General features: G+C 29.5%; 1 protein-coding gene across 1 annotated transcript in view; it reads right to left on the reverse strand.

Annotated features, from left to right (window-relative positions):
* LOC135125432 (chondroitin sulfate N-acetylgalactosaminyltransferase 1) overlaps positions 1–14,820 on the reverse strand; it is a 173,690-nt gene that overhangs the window by 26,485 nt on the left and 132,385 nt on the right. The window contains exon 5 of the mRNA XM_064051053.1: positions 11,217–11,387. Within this exon, the coding sequence (XP_063907123.1) occupies positions 11,217–11,387 (171 nt within the window). The remainder of the gene's footprint in view (positions 1–11,216; positions 11,388–14,820) is intronic.

Genomic DNA, 14,820 nt, shown 5'->3' on the forward strand with positions numbered 1-14,820 from the left:
CAGTTGGCTCTGAGTGATTTCGAACGTCCAGTCTTATTAGTAACGTGGACCCACATCGCCCCAGAAACGTCAACGAAATCCCCACTTATAATTAGTCAAGCCTGCGAAACTCCGCCCCGCAACAAAAACAAAAAATTGGACGAAGGTTATTTCGACGGAACTTTCATCGCTTGTGAATCGAAAAATTGTAAAATAGAAAAGTTACAAAGTTGAAAAACCTAAAAACTGAGACTGAAAACTCAAAAAAAAATCAAAAATTTCGAAAATCGGAATAATGAATTCTATAGTTGTCTGATTTTTCAATGTTTCAATTTTAAAGTTACACGGTTTTTCAGTTTTGTAGTTCTTCCAATGTCTATTTTTACATTTTTTCGATTTTGCAAATTTTTGATTTTTCAATTTTTTGATTTTGAATTGTTCAAAAGTTCGATTTTAGTTTCTCAAGTGTTTAATTTTTCAGTTTTTATTCCGATTTTATAACTTTTTGTTTTTTCAATTTCAATTTTTTCAATCTTTCGTTTCTTCAATTTTTCGATTTGCAATTTTTCATTTTTTTTTTTTTTTCTTCAATTTTACGATATTAAATTCTTCAGTTTTTCGGTTTTCCAACGTTTGAATGTTGCAATTTTTAGATTTTGTGTAATTTCTCAATTTGCCATGTCACGAATTTCCTATTTTTAGTTTTTCAGATGTGTTCTTACTTTTTTCAATTTCCAGTTTCAATGTTCTGATTTTAGAATTTTTGTGTTTTTCAATGTGAAATTTTTCAGTTTTTGGTTTGTCAGTTTTTTGGTTTTCAATGTTTCGATTTTTCGGTTCAAAATTTTTGGGATTTTAAGTTTTAGCTTTTCATGTTTTCAAGTTTCAATTTTTGAATTTTTCAACAAAAAGAACAAATTTATTTAAACTGCAATTTGGAACATTTGGAAAATCCGAAAATTGAAAAATTGAGGAGTTGAATGTTTCACAATCGAAAAATTGCCAAAATATAAAACTGAAAACCGAATAATTTCAAAATCGAACAATTGTAAAATAGAAAAGTTACAAAGTTGAAAAATCGAAAAACTGAGAATGAAAACTCAAAAAAAATCACAAATTTCGAAAATTAGAATAATGAATTCTAAGTTGTCTGATTTTTCAATGTTTCAATTTTAAAGTTACACGGTTTTTCAGTTTTGTGGTTCTTCCATTTTCTATTTTTACATTTTTTCGATTTGTAATTTTTCGGTTTTCAATTTCTCGATTTTTCAAATTTTAAATTTTTTGATTTTTAATTGTTCAAAATTTCGATTTTAGTTTCTCAAGTGTTTAATTTTTCAGTTTTTATTCCGATTTTATAACTTTTTGTTTTTTCAGTTTCAATTTTTTTCAATCTTTCGTTTCTTCAATTTTTCGATTTGCAATTTTTCATTTTTTATTTTTTTTTCTTCAATTTTACGATATTAAATTCTTCAGTTTTTCGGTTTTCCAACGTTTGGATGTTGCAATTTTTAGATTTTGTGTAATTTCTCAATTTGCCATGTCACGAATTTTCTATTTTTAGTTTTTCAGATGTTTTCTTACTTTTTTCAATTGTCAGTTTCAAGGTTCTGATTTTAAAGTTTTTGTGTTTTTCAATGTGAAATTGTTCAGTTTTTGGTTTGTCAGTTTTTCGATTTTTCGGTTCAAAATTTTTGGGATTTAAGTTTTAGCTTTTCATGTTTTCAAGTTTCAATTTTTGAATTTTGCAACAAAAAGAACAAATTTATTTAAACTGCAATTTGGAACATATGGAAAATCCGAAAATTGAAAAATTGAAGAGTTGTTGTTTCACAATCGAAAAATTTCAAAATTCTACAACTGAAAAGTAGAAAACTTGTAACCCTGAAACACGGAAAAAGTGAAAAATTAAGGACTGGAAAATAAACAAATTGCAAAATTGTAACACAAAATTAAACTTTTTTCCAATTTCAATTTTTTCAATCTTCCGTTTCTTCAATTTTTCGATTTGCAATTTTCCAATTTTTCTTTTTTTTCAATTTTACGGTATTAAATTTTTCGGTTTTCCAACTTTCGGATGTTTCAATTTTTAGATTCTGCAATGCCTCAATTGCAATTTTACGACTCTTCAATTTTTAATTTTTCAAGGTTTTCTAATTTTTTCAATGTGAAATTTTTCAATTTTTCGATTTGTAAATTTTTTGATTTGCAATTTTTCGGTTTTTCAAATTTTAGGCTTTTAAATATTGATTTTTCAGTTTCGAATTTTTCAATTTTTGATTTCGGAGTTTTATTTTGTTTATTTTTAGACTTTTTCGATTTTTCAATATTTTAATTTTTTATCTTTAAGAATTTAGAATCTCTCGTTTCTAAATTCTTCAGTCTTCCGCTTTTCGAACTTTTGGATATTTCAATATTTTAATTTTGCATTTATGAGTATGTATATGTATATGTGACTTATGCAAAAAACTTGTATGTTTATATGCATTAATAAATTATTATAAATAAATTATTATTAGTTTTCAGTTTTTCGATTTTTCAATTTTTCGATTTTTCATTCAAAATGTCTAGGTTTTTAATTTGTAAGTTCTGATCTTTAGCTTTTCATTTTCTCAAGTTTTAATTTCTGAATTTTCCAACAAAAAAAACCAAATTTATTCAAACTGAAATTTTGAAAAACTGGAAAATTCAAAAAGTGAAAAATCGAAAACTTGTAACTTTGAAACACGGAAAAAGCAAATTAAGGGCTTAAAAATACGAAAATTGCAAAATTATAATGCAAAATTAAACTTGGAAAAATTAAAAGAAATGAGAATTCGAAAAATTGTGAAAATGAAAATAGAAAATCTCTGAAAAAATATAAAAACTGCTTGCGATTTTTATTGTATTCTGATAACCTCTATAAAGTAAAAACCAGTGGCGTAACAAATAACTTGAATTTTTCAATTTTTCCATTTTTTTCATTGTTTCCTCGGTTTTTGCGATTTGCAATTTTTCGAGTTAAGTTTAAATTTTTCTTTTTTTTTTCAGTTTTGCGATTTCCAATTTTTCGTTTCGGTTTTTTATTTTCTTTATTTTTTCGATTATTCAATTTTATAACTTTTTGTTTTATCATTTTCACTTTTTACGTTTCTTCAATTTTTCTGTTTTTCAAAAGTGAAAATTTTCAATTTTTGAATTTGTCAATGTTTCGTATCTCCATTTTTCGGTTTCCAATTTTTCCATTTTCGATACTTAATTTTTCAAGTTTTCTATAATTTTTCTACTTTACAATACCTTTTTATTTTTGAAGTTCTCTATTTTTATTTTTTCAGTGTTTCAGTTCTTCGATCTGCAGTTTTTGAATTTTCCACTTTTTCGATTTTGCAATTTTTCGATTTTTCAGTTTTTCGATTTTTCAACTTTTCGAATTTAAAACTGGAAATCAAACTTTAACAATTAAAGAAGCGAAAAATTCAAAAATCGAAAAATTCAATTGCGAAACTTAAAAATCGAAAAAGTGCAAAATGGAAAACCAAAATGTGTAGTGTAAAATCGAAATATTAAAAATTAAAGAAATCGGAAAATCATGTAACTCCAAAAATTGTAAAATTGAAAAATTTGAAAATGGAAAAGCGAGGACCTGAAAAATCTAAGACTGAAAATTTGTAAAACGCAATAAACGAAAAATTATGAAAATGAAAATTAAAAAATCGGGAAAATGAAAAATAAAAATCAAGAACTTGAAAAATTGAGATAACAAAAAATCCGAAAAATAAAAAATTGTGATATATATAAAATATATAAACCATAAAAATAGCAAGTTTCCTGGTTGACTCGATTACAATACTTCCTTAGCTGATTTTTATGAGTCGAGCGCACAATAGATTGTTTACCTAAACGAAACATTTTTAGGTTTCCAATATTAATTTTTTTTTCGGGATGGAGAACTTTACCATATTGTGACCCAAAAATTCGCATTTTCGTCTTCTCGGAGTTTCGAAACCCCCAAATCGGGCCTTCGTCTGTACTTCTCACCGTTTCCCCCTTCCACTCCTGACCATACCCATCACCCTATCGATTTTCCCGGAGCCCCCTTCAGGGAGTTCCGCAGCGCTCCGCCGTGCCTCGAATCCTCAATGTGTGGAGCCGCTTTTTCTTCGCCGCACTTATCCAAAATCAACCCGACCAGCGACGCGTAAACGCCCAGATTCACAAAATTATTCACGTCGGCTTGCGTAAATCTAAATATAAAGACAGCGCCAACTCCGAGCACTGCAAATCCTCCAATTCCGGATTGCCACAACATCGCGTAATGAGCAATAAATTGGGCGCAAACTTCATACAGGCCGCACTATCAGGGGCGGATTTTTAACCCTCTCCCAATTTTAATTTAGTTGCAAATGCCCAAAAATAATTTACGGAGGGCTCATTTGAATTTTTGCGTGCGCGCCCTCTGGGGGATAATGAAGGTTAGCTGGCTTCCCATCCCATTATAACGGGCCGTGTGCGAATTTTTTCCAGTGTCGGGGCAAGAAACGCCGCCCCCGACTCAATTTGTCCGATTCCGCCAAGTCTCATTGATTTGCCCTCGCGCCCAACATTACGACCATATTGACGCCATTATTCAGCGGATGTCACCCAGCGTATTGCGGCATGGCGTGCCGCATAGTTTATGTTTCCGACTGTTCGTTTATATTTCCTGCCAACGTAAATATCATCTCGAGAGCTGAAATACGGGCCTGTACAGATTCGATCCCAGATATTGGTTTTGTACATGGCTTAATAAATCATATCGAAACTTTCTTCTTTATATGACGCAATAAAATTTCACACGAGCTTGGCTCTCGGACGCCTTCGGGGTGATTTATCCCGGTAATCAGGAGGCCCGAATCCAATATGGTCAAGGCTGGATATTGTGAGGGCTAACGAGGCCGGAGCGCGCCAGGGGTCCGGCTGGCTCCGACTCGGTTTCTTATTTTCGCGGCCGATCTACACATCGTAGCACGAGCCATTAAACCGTGCTTCAATACGGCTCCACTTCCAAAAACTTGTTTGTCTCATTAACAATTCGTTATCTTGCTCCCTGCAATTTCCTCTTCCTCCATCAGCGACACCGTTCTCGGATAAATACTTACTTAAACTTTCGCAAACTCAATAAACCCAAATACTGCCTGCCTTCCGACTTTATAAACAGCGGCTGATAATTATTGTATCTTTACTTCCCGGACGACTTCTCATTTTCATGTTTCCGATTTCTCGAATTCCAGATTTTTCAATTTTTCGCATCTCCAAATTTTCAATTTGCGGTTTTCAATTTTGCAATTTTTCGATATTACAATTTTTCATTTTTTCCTTTCCTCAGCTTTTCAAGTTTTTGATTTTTATTTTTAATTTTCCCAATTTTCTAATTCCCACATTCTCAATTTTCTCATTTTCTTTATTTTTGCTTTCGGTTTTTGAATTTTCAGTTAGACGATTAAAAAACAAAGAACTATAAAACTGAAACAATGAAATTCGGAAAATTGAAACATAAAAAATTGAAAAATCAGATAGCTTTTAAAAAACATAGTTACTTTTTGATTTCTCAATTTTCTGATATTTCATTTTTACGATTTTTCAAATTTTCGTTTATTCACTTTTTCGATTTTTGAATTTTTCAAGTTTTGGTGTTTCTAAATATACAACTTTTCAATTTGTCGATTTTCTGTATCTATATTTTTCGAAATTCCAGTTTTTTGATTTTTTAAATTTCAATTTTTAAATGTCTATTTTTGAATTTTTCGATTTTTTGGACTTCAAATATTTGGATTTTTTAATTTTGATTTTCTTTCAATTACTCAGTTGTTCGATATTTCAGTTTTGGGATTTTTCAATTTCTCGGTTCTTCATTGCCCGTTTTTTTTTACTTTCGATTTCTCGTTTTCTTTACGTTTTGATTTCTCAATTTTCCGATATTTAAGTCTTACGATCTTCAAATTTTCGATTATTCAATTTTTCGATTTTTCAATTAGTCGACAACAATCGATTTTTTGATTTTCCCATTTTTCAAGATTTTTTTAATTTTCAATATTTTAATTTCTCGATTTCCTGATTTTCACTTCTTCGATATTTTTTTTAATTTTTTGATGTCTCGACGTCTTGGTATTTCGATTTTTCGAGTTTTCGCTTTTAGATTTTACGAATTTTCAGATGTTGATGTTTAAAATTTTTGATATTTCGATTTTACAGTTTTTCGATTTTTAAATTTTCCTATTTTTTAGTGTTCCGATTTTTAAATTAAAAATTTTTTTTTAAATTTCCAAATTTGAATTTTTCGATTTTGGTGTATTTCAATTTTGGTGTATTTCTATTTCTTAATTTTTCGATTTTTCGACATCTTGGACCTTTAAATTTTCTCGATTTCTCGGCTTTTCAATTTTTCGATTTTCCAATTTTCCGACATTTCAGTTTTGGGATTTTTCAATGTTTAGTTCTTTTAATTTTTCGCACCTTCAATTTCTCGATTCTTCAGTTGCTAGGGTTTTCAAATCTTGGATTTGTCGCTTTTTTTACTTTTTAATTTCTTAATTTTCCGATATTTCAGTTTTACGATTTTTCAAATTTTCGATTATTCAATTTTTTGTTTTTCAATTTTTCAATTTTTGTCCCTTCCGATTTCCCGATTTTTCTATTTTTCAGTTTTTCAAGATTTTTTAAATTTTTAATTTTTCAATTTCTCTATTTCTGATTTTCACTTGTTCGATATTTTTTTTAAATTTTTTGAATTTTTAAATTTTCGATTTTTCGATTTTTTTGATGTCTCGATTTCTCGGTATTTTGATTTTCTGAGTTCTCGCTTATAGATTTCTGTTTTTCAAATTTTGGGTTTAAAATTTTTTATTTTTCCATTTTTCAGTTTTTCGGTTTTTAGATTTTTTCTATTTTTAAGAGTTTCGATTTTTTAATTTTTCAGTTTTTATTTTTCAATCTATCGAGAATTCGGTGTTTCGATTTTTCAATTTGTCGGTTTTTTCAATTTTAAAACTTTCAATTTTTCAATTTTGAATTTTTCGATTTTGGTGTACATATTTAGATTTCTCCCTTTTTTCGATTTTCCGACATCTTGGACTTTTAGATTTCTCGATTTCTCGGCTTTTCAATTTTTCGACTTTTCGATTTTCCTATATCTTTATTTTTGGGATCTTTTAAATTTTAGTTCTTTTAATTTTTCGCATCTTCAATTTCTCGATTCTTCAGTTACTCGAGTTTTCAAATCTTCGATTTCTCGTTTTTTTTTTTACTTTTTGATTTCTCAAGTTTTCGATATTTCAATTTTCCAATTTTTGGTGTTCCTAAATACACGATTTTTCAATTTGTTGATTAACAATCGATTTTTAGATTTTCCTATTTCTCGATTTCTCGACATTTCGACGTTTTGATTTCTCGACTTTTCGATTCCTCGATTTTTAGATTTTTCGGTTTTTCAGTTCAGTTTTCGATTATCCTATTTTCAAAATTTTTTCCGAATTTTTAAATTTCCGATTTTTTGTTTTTTCGACTTTTCTATTTTTGATTTTTCGATTTATAGATATATCAGATTTTCTATATTTCAGATTTAGGATTTTTCAATATTTCGATTCTTTAAATTTCGACTTTTCGAGTTTTCGATTTTCCTATATCTCTATTTTTTGAAATTCCAATGTTTTGACTTTTTAAATTTCAATTCTTTAAATTTTTTTATTTTTGAATTTTTCGATTTTTTGGGCTTTCGATTTTTGATTTTCCACTTTTTCGATTTTTCAATTACTCAATTTTCCCAAATTTTTGATTTTTGATTATATTCATCGATTTTTCAATTACTCAATTTTTTGATATTTTACTTTTGGGATCTTCCAATTTCTCGATTCTTCAATTGCTCGACTTTTCACACTTTGAATTTCTCGATTTTTTTGCATTCTGCAATTTTCCGATATTTCGGTTTTACGATTTTTCAAATTTTCGATTATTCAATTTTTCGATTTTTCAGTTTATACGATTTTCCAATTTCTATAATTTGCAATATTTCATGTTTCGCTTTTTCGATTTTGCACTTTTCCGATTTTTAAGTCTCTCAATTTTAATTTTCCGAATTTTGAATTTTTCCTTTCTTTAATTTTTCAAATTCTTGACGTCCAGTTTTTAAAATTTTCAAAGTTTTCATTTTATACATTTTTGTTTTTTTGATTTTTTGGAATTCTGCAAAGATTCCATTTTTTTATTGAAAAGTTGAAAAATCGCGAAACTGAAAAGTGGAAAAATTGCAAAATCGAAAACTGGAATATTGAAAAATTGCAAAAAAAGATTAGAAAATCCAAATATTGTAAAATTGAAAAATTAGAGAATCGAAAATCTATAACACTAAAAGATCGAAAAATTGAAAAATTGAATTAATAAAAGTTTTAAAATCCAATAATTCGAAAATGGAAAAACTCTAAACTCGTAAAATTGAATAAATCAAACATTTTAAAAATTATAATTGTTATTATGTCTCACATATTTAAAATGAAAACTAGAAAACTGCAGATAAAAAATTGAAGAAACAAAAAATTGAGAAATCTAAAATGAAAAAACAAAAAATTGAAAACCGGAAAATAAACATGAAAAATTAAAAAAATGCAAAATTACAACACCGAAAAAGCGTGTAACTGTAAAATTATAACACTGAAAAATCAGACAACTGTAAAATAAAAAATTGCAAAATTGAAAATCGAAAAATTGCAAAATTATAGAATTGAAAAATCAAAAACGCAGAAAATTGGAAATTAAAATTTTGGAATAATAGAAACCAAAAAATTAAAAAATCGAATCAATGTAATTCGGAAAATTGGAACATCTAAAATTAAAACATCGTATACCTTTAAAAATGAGAAATTATAAAATGACTAAAATGGAAAATTAAACACTTATAAAAAAGTAAAGTTGCAATTTTGAACAATTAAAAATGAAAAAATTGAAAAATAGTAAAATTACAAGACCGAAAAATCGGATACCTAATTGTAAACTCGAAAATTTAACTGTAAAAATGAAAAATTGCAAAATTCTTAGACAAATTGAAAAATCGAGAAAGCGGAAAATCTGATAACTGAAAAATCAAAAGTAGAAAAATTGATTCACTAAAACCTGCAGAATTGAGAAATTGAAAATCCGTAACACTGAAGAATCGAAAAATTGAAAAATGAAAAGTCAAATGACTGAAAATGAAAAAATTCTAAAATTTTAAAATAGAAAAAGTGAAACATTTTAAAAATCATAATAATTATTGCATTTTTAAAATGAAAACTAAAAAATTGAAAATCAAAAATTGTCCAAAGGAAAAATTGGAAAATCGAAAAACTGAAAAACCGAAATACTAACAAACTGAATACCGAAAAATTGACAAATCCAAGAACTGAAAAATTTCACACTGAAAAACAGAAAAATTATAGCAAATTTTTGAATTTTTCGTTGCTTCAATTTTTGGAGTTCTTGATTTCCGATTTTTAGGATTTTCAAAATTATCATTTTACATATTTCCGTTTTTCCATTTTTAATTTTTCCATTTTTTGCAGTTTTGGAATTTTTAAATTTTTTTTATTCCAAAAATTGAAAAATCTAAAACCAAAATCCGAAATTGAGTTATTAAAAATCAAAAACTTAAAAAATCGAAACAATAAATTCGGATAATTGAAAAATCGGATGCCTTTAAAAACGAAAAATTGTAAAATAATTAAATAAAAAAATGAAACACTTGAACACAATTAAAAATCAAAAAATTGAAAAATTGTAAGAATACAAAATTGAAAAACCAATAATCGTAAACTCGAAAATTTATGAAAAATTGCAAAATTATTAGATACATTGAAAAATCGAATAGTTGAAAAATGAAAAATCGGGAAATTGGAAAATCTGATAACTGAAAAATCAAAAATAAAAATACTGATTCTTTAAAACATGAAATAAAAAAAATGGAAAAATTATATTAATCGTAAAATTGAAAAAGTGAAACATTTTAAAAATTAATTAATATTAATATGTATTGTAAAATTGAAGAAAAAAAAATGAAAAAATGAAAAATTGCAAACCGAAAAATTGGACACTGGTTTTTATTTTATAGAGGTTATTAGAAACAAAAATCGCAAAAAAATGATAATTTTTCAAAGAAGCAGGATTTGTTGGGCTGCACTTCTGTCGAAAAAACCTTAGACCAATTTTATTTAGTTTTTAATTCTTAATGGAAAATTTTCCAATATCGCCAATTCCTTTACTTTTAACTTTATCTTATCACAAAATTTTACTATTTTCATCGTCAGTATAGCAAATTTCCAATCAGAATTCATCTGGTGACGTCATCACACTCTCGGCGGGGATGAGCGCCACGCACAGAAGTTTTCATGGTCGCCTATTTTGAAATGCAACGAAAACACTTTTATCGGGTTTAGGTTATCCATAAAATTACTAGTTGCGTTAAATAAAAGCAACCATAACCCGTATTTATAGTTTTAATTGTAGTGAAACGTCAATTCTGCGCAACGTTATCGCGATACCCCTGAAAACTATTTTTCTTTGTGCTTTTTAATGAAGAGCGATGGCGGATCTATTCCGAATTTGTACACAGCTCAGGATTCGCGTTTACTCGAGCGACCTGTTTGCTCGTTCGTTAATTACTACGATCCTAGACTAGGAAGCTGCCTTTTTAACATAAAGCAGCGCTGTGATCTTAAGCTGATTAACGGTAGTCGGTAATATGTACGTAGATTACGTTCTACTACTAAGAGAATTCCGTCTGTGAGACACACTCAAACAGCGTCGTCTCTATGTTTGCTTTCCTTTTGGCTGCAGTTTCGTTTTTTTTTTTTTTTTGTAATCGCAAAAATCGTTTTTCTGTCAAACAACTTCTTCAAAATCATAACAAACCCTCCAGACGCAAGCAAATATTTCTCCCGGCTGTTAAATATTCTCCGCCTGACGTCTCTTTTCTCTAAACAAGAATTTAATAAATGATCCTTCCGTGATCAAAGCCCGTGTTCTGGTGTTTGACTTGAAAAAATCGCCGGATTACGTGAGAGGGAAAAAGTGGATGCATTTCGACGGCGCAACTCATCAATCTTTCCGACTATTAAGAGATGCTTAGATAATAGATTCGCGTACGTACGACCACGGTAAATCGCGAACATGAAACTTTAAATGTTGCATGCGCTGTGGAAGACAACAAAACTTGGTGGATCGATTTTCTGCAGCCACTGTTTGCGGATACTTACCGTTTGTGAGCTGGAGTAGCTGGAGTTTGAGCGCTCTGATTTCGGCAGTGAGGCGCTCCACCTCCTGGCGGTTCTCTTCTTCGCGCTGCTGGAGGAGCTGCTGGTACGACAAGCCGTTGTCCCCGGGGTTGTCGTGGCTGACGGCCGCCTGGTTGGCCACCACGGTGGAGCCTGGAAGCCACAATATTTTCACTATTATCGATTTAGTGCGGTGAAGGTTTCTTAAACGCGATAAACATGTTTACATTTTTCAATCAAAATTGATTGAGCTAATTAGGCTTCAGAGCCAGCCCGAGTCTCACAAAAACAGTGAAAATGTTGTAAATACAATTTTAGTAAGTTTTTACTTCATGAGCGGAAGTTTCCGTCCGTCTGTCGGTCTGTCCATCTGTCTGTCTGTCTGTCTGTTAGTACTTGCTAAGACTGTTGTTGGCAAATCGTCGTATGAGAACTTGTTTGATGCACAGACCAGAGTCGACTCACATATTTCAGTCAATTTTGACATGCAACTTTTTTTTTGTTTAGTTAAGAATTACTTCTTTAATTGTGTTTGATACTAATAAAACGTCCTAAATTAGCAATACTAGTGGAAAATCGAAAACTCGAAAAAATGTTAAAATCGAAAAACCAAGACGGCAAAATTAAAAGATCAAAAGTTTGATTTTTCAGATCCTCAATATAGAGAAATCGAAAAATCTAAAATTTAAAACGTTGAAAAATTCAAATATCGAATTTATTGCAAAATCGAGAAATCCAAACTTGAAGAAATCAAAAAAATAAAAACTGGAAAGTCTAAAATTTGTTTGTAGTTCCTGAGTAAATCAATAAAATTTATTTACGCATTCATTATTTTTTTGGGTCACCCTGTATATGCAAATCGAAAAAATATGAACGGAATGATAAATCGCAAGAAGAGACTCATCATATTTTCTACATTTTAGTCTTCTAAGAAAACAAAGGGTGGGTGGACGGGGCTAGTATTTTCTAGGATAAGACTGATTTTGGCAAATGACATTTCCTCTAAGAAAAGAGGGTTGGTGGGAAGGGTTTGTTTGCCAAAATCAATCTTATCGTAGAAGATACTAGCCCCGCCCACCCACCCTCTCTTTTCTTAGAAGGTATCTCATCTGCCAAAATCAGTTTTATCCTAGCTATTAACTGCTAAAATAAAACTGATTTTGGAAAATGACATACCTTCTAAGAAAAGAGAGGGTGGCTGGGTGGGTGGAGCTAGTGGCTACTAAGATAAGACTGATTTTGGCAGATGAAAAACCTTCTAAGAAAAGAGAGGGTGGGTGGGTGGGGCTAGTATCTTCTAGGATAAGACTGATTTTGGCAAATGACATTTCCTCTAAGAAAAGAGGATTGGTGGGAAGGGTTCATTTGCCAAAATCAATCTTATCCTAGAAGATACTAGCCCCGCCCACCCACCCTCTCTTTTCTTAGAAGGTATCTCATTTGCCAAAATCAGTCTTATCCTAGAAAATACTAGCCCCGCCCACCCACCCTCTCTTTTTTTAGAAGGTATCTCATCTGCCAAAATCAGTCTTATCCTAGCTATTAACTGCTAAAATAAAACTGATTTTGGAAAATGACATACCTTCTAAGAAAAGAGAGGGTGGATAGGTGGGTGGAGCTAGTGGCTACTAAGATAAGACTGATTTTGGCAGATGAAAAACCTTCTAAGAAAAGAGAGGGTGGGTGGGTGGGGCTAGTATCTTCTAGGATAAGACTGATTTTGGCAAATGACATATTCTCTAAGAAAAGAGGGTTGGTGGGCGGGGCTCATTTGCCAAAATCAATCTTATCCTAGAAGATACTACAATTTTTCTATTTTTGATGTTCAGTTGTCACATTTTCCACTTTTTCGATTTTGTAATTTAACAATTTTTTGATTTTTTGATTTTTAATTGTTCAAAATTTCAATTTTAATTTTTCAAATGTTTAATTTTCCAGTTTATTTTATAATTTTTGATTTTTAAGGTATCTGATTTTTCAATTTTTAATGTATCCGAATTTCATTGATCGGATTTTTTAATTTTTTTCCAAAATTTTGATTTCCAAATTTCTGGGTTTTTGATTTTTCACTTCCATAATTTTATAATTTTTCGATTTTCAACTTTTAGATTTTTTAATTGTTTGTTTTTCCGAAAAATTAAGAGAATTCTAAAAATTCAAGGAAATCAAAAATATCCGGAAAACTCGAAAATCCGAAAAACCATAGAAACTCAAAAGATCCAATAATTTAAAATCAAAACATCTAAAAAATCCGAACAGTCCAAAAAAATCCAAAAAATATCTCAAAAATAAATCCGAGAATTCCGAAAAATTAGGAAAATCCAAATAATAAAAACAACAAATCCAGAAAATCAGGATTTATTCAGCATAATTTTGCGGTGACGTCATAAATTTTTTAGGGGGGACTACCAAATACATTTTGATCAAAAACTTACCATGCTTATGATAACTTTAAAACATCTTCAAGATTTCAAAGCATTCGGTTTTGTAGTTCCTGAGTAATTCAATAAAATAAATTTACGCATTCACTAATTTCTTGAGTCACCCTGTATATGCAAATTAAAAAATTTTTGACTAAACATTTATTATGCTTTTTATAACCTTAAAACATCTGCAAGATTTCAAAGCATTCGGTTTTGTAGTTCCTGATTAACTCAATAAAATAAATTCACGCATTCATTAATTTTTTTGAGTACGTTTTAATCAAAAATTTACCATGTTTATGATAATTTTAAAACATCTTTAAGATTTCAAAGTATTCGGTTTTGTGGTTCCTGAGTAAATCAGTAAAATAAATTTACGCATTTATTAATTTTTTTGTCACTCTGTATATGCAAATCCAAAAAATATGAATGGAGTGATATATTACAAGTACAGATTATACTACGATATATATATATATATATATAAAAAGAGGTTCTAGGCAAAGTGGAAACACTTGGAGAAGAACATCGCAATAGACGTCAAAGCGTCAGGATGGGTTCACTTATGAATTTAGGGGGAGGAAACTGTCAGCGACGTTCATCGTTGTTTTGTGATTCCGTCGTTTTATTTTTCGTGGCTTGAGCTTTTTCATTTATTTTCACAGATTTAGGTCAATTTCGAAAGTGGTCAGAGAAAGGTCAAAATTTTTTTTGAAAGAAAAACGGGTTTTTGAAAAGTTGCCTAAAAATGCACAAAAAATTTTGAGATCTACTTAGATCTCGACGTGATGATTTGAAAAATATAACATGTTAATGGTCTTGGACAAAAATTTTAGAAATATTCGGTTTGAAAGTCATTTTTCTTAATTTCTTAAAATTACTATTTTTCATTTGGCGATTCTGGAGAAGTGATAGGATTTTTCGAGAAAATGAGGTCTAAAATATCTTTCAGGGATCGAAATTTACCGCAATCCGCAAAAAATTCAGAACTGGATCCAAAAACAGTGTGTTTATGATCGAAATAAGTCAAAATTTTCGTAAATACTTATGAGCTGACGTCATGAAGTTTTTGGAAGGGATAACCAAATATATTTTGACTAAAGATTTATGATGCTCTTTATAGCCTTAAAACATCTGCAACATTTCAAAACATTCGGGTTAGC

The sequence above is a fragment of the Zophobas morio genome, unplaced genomic scaffold, assembly GCF_036711695.1.
Source record: "Zophobas morio isolate AGI-343-1 ecotype UQ-CSIRO unplaced genomic scaffold, CSIRO_AGI_Zmor_V1 ptg000008l, whole genome shotgun sequence".
Taxonomy (NCBI): domain Eukaryota; kingdom Metazoa; phylum Arthropoda; class Insecta; order Coleoptera; family Tenebrionidae; genus Zophobas; species Zophobas morio.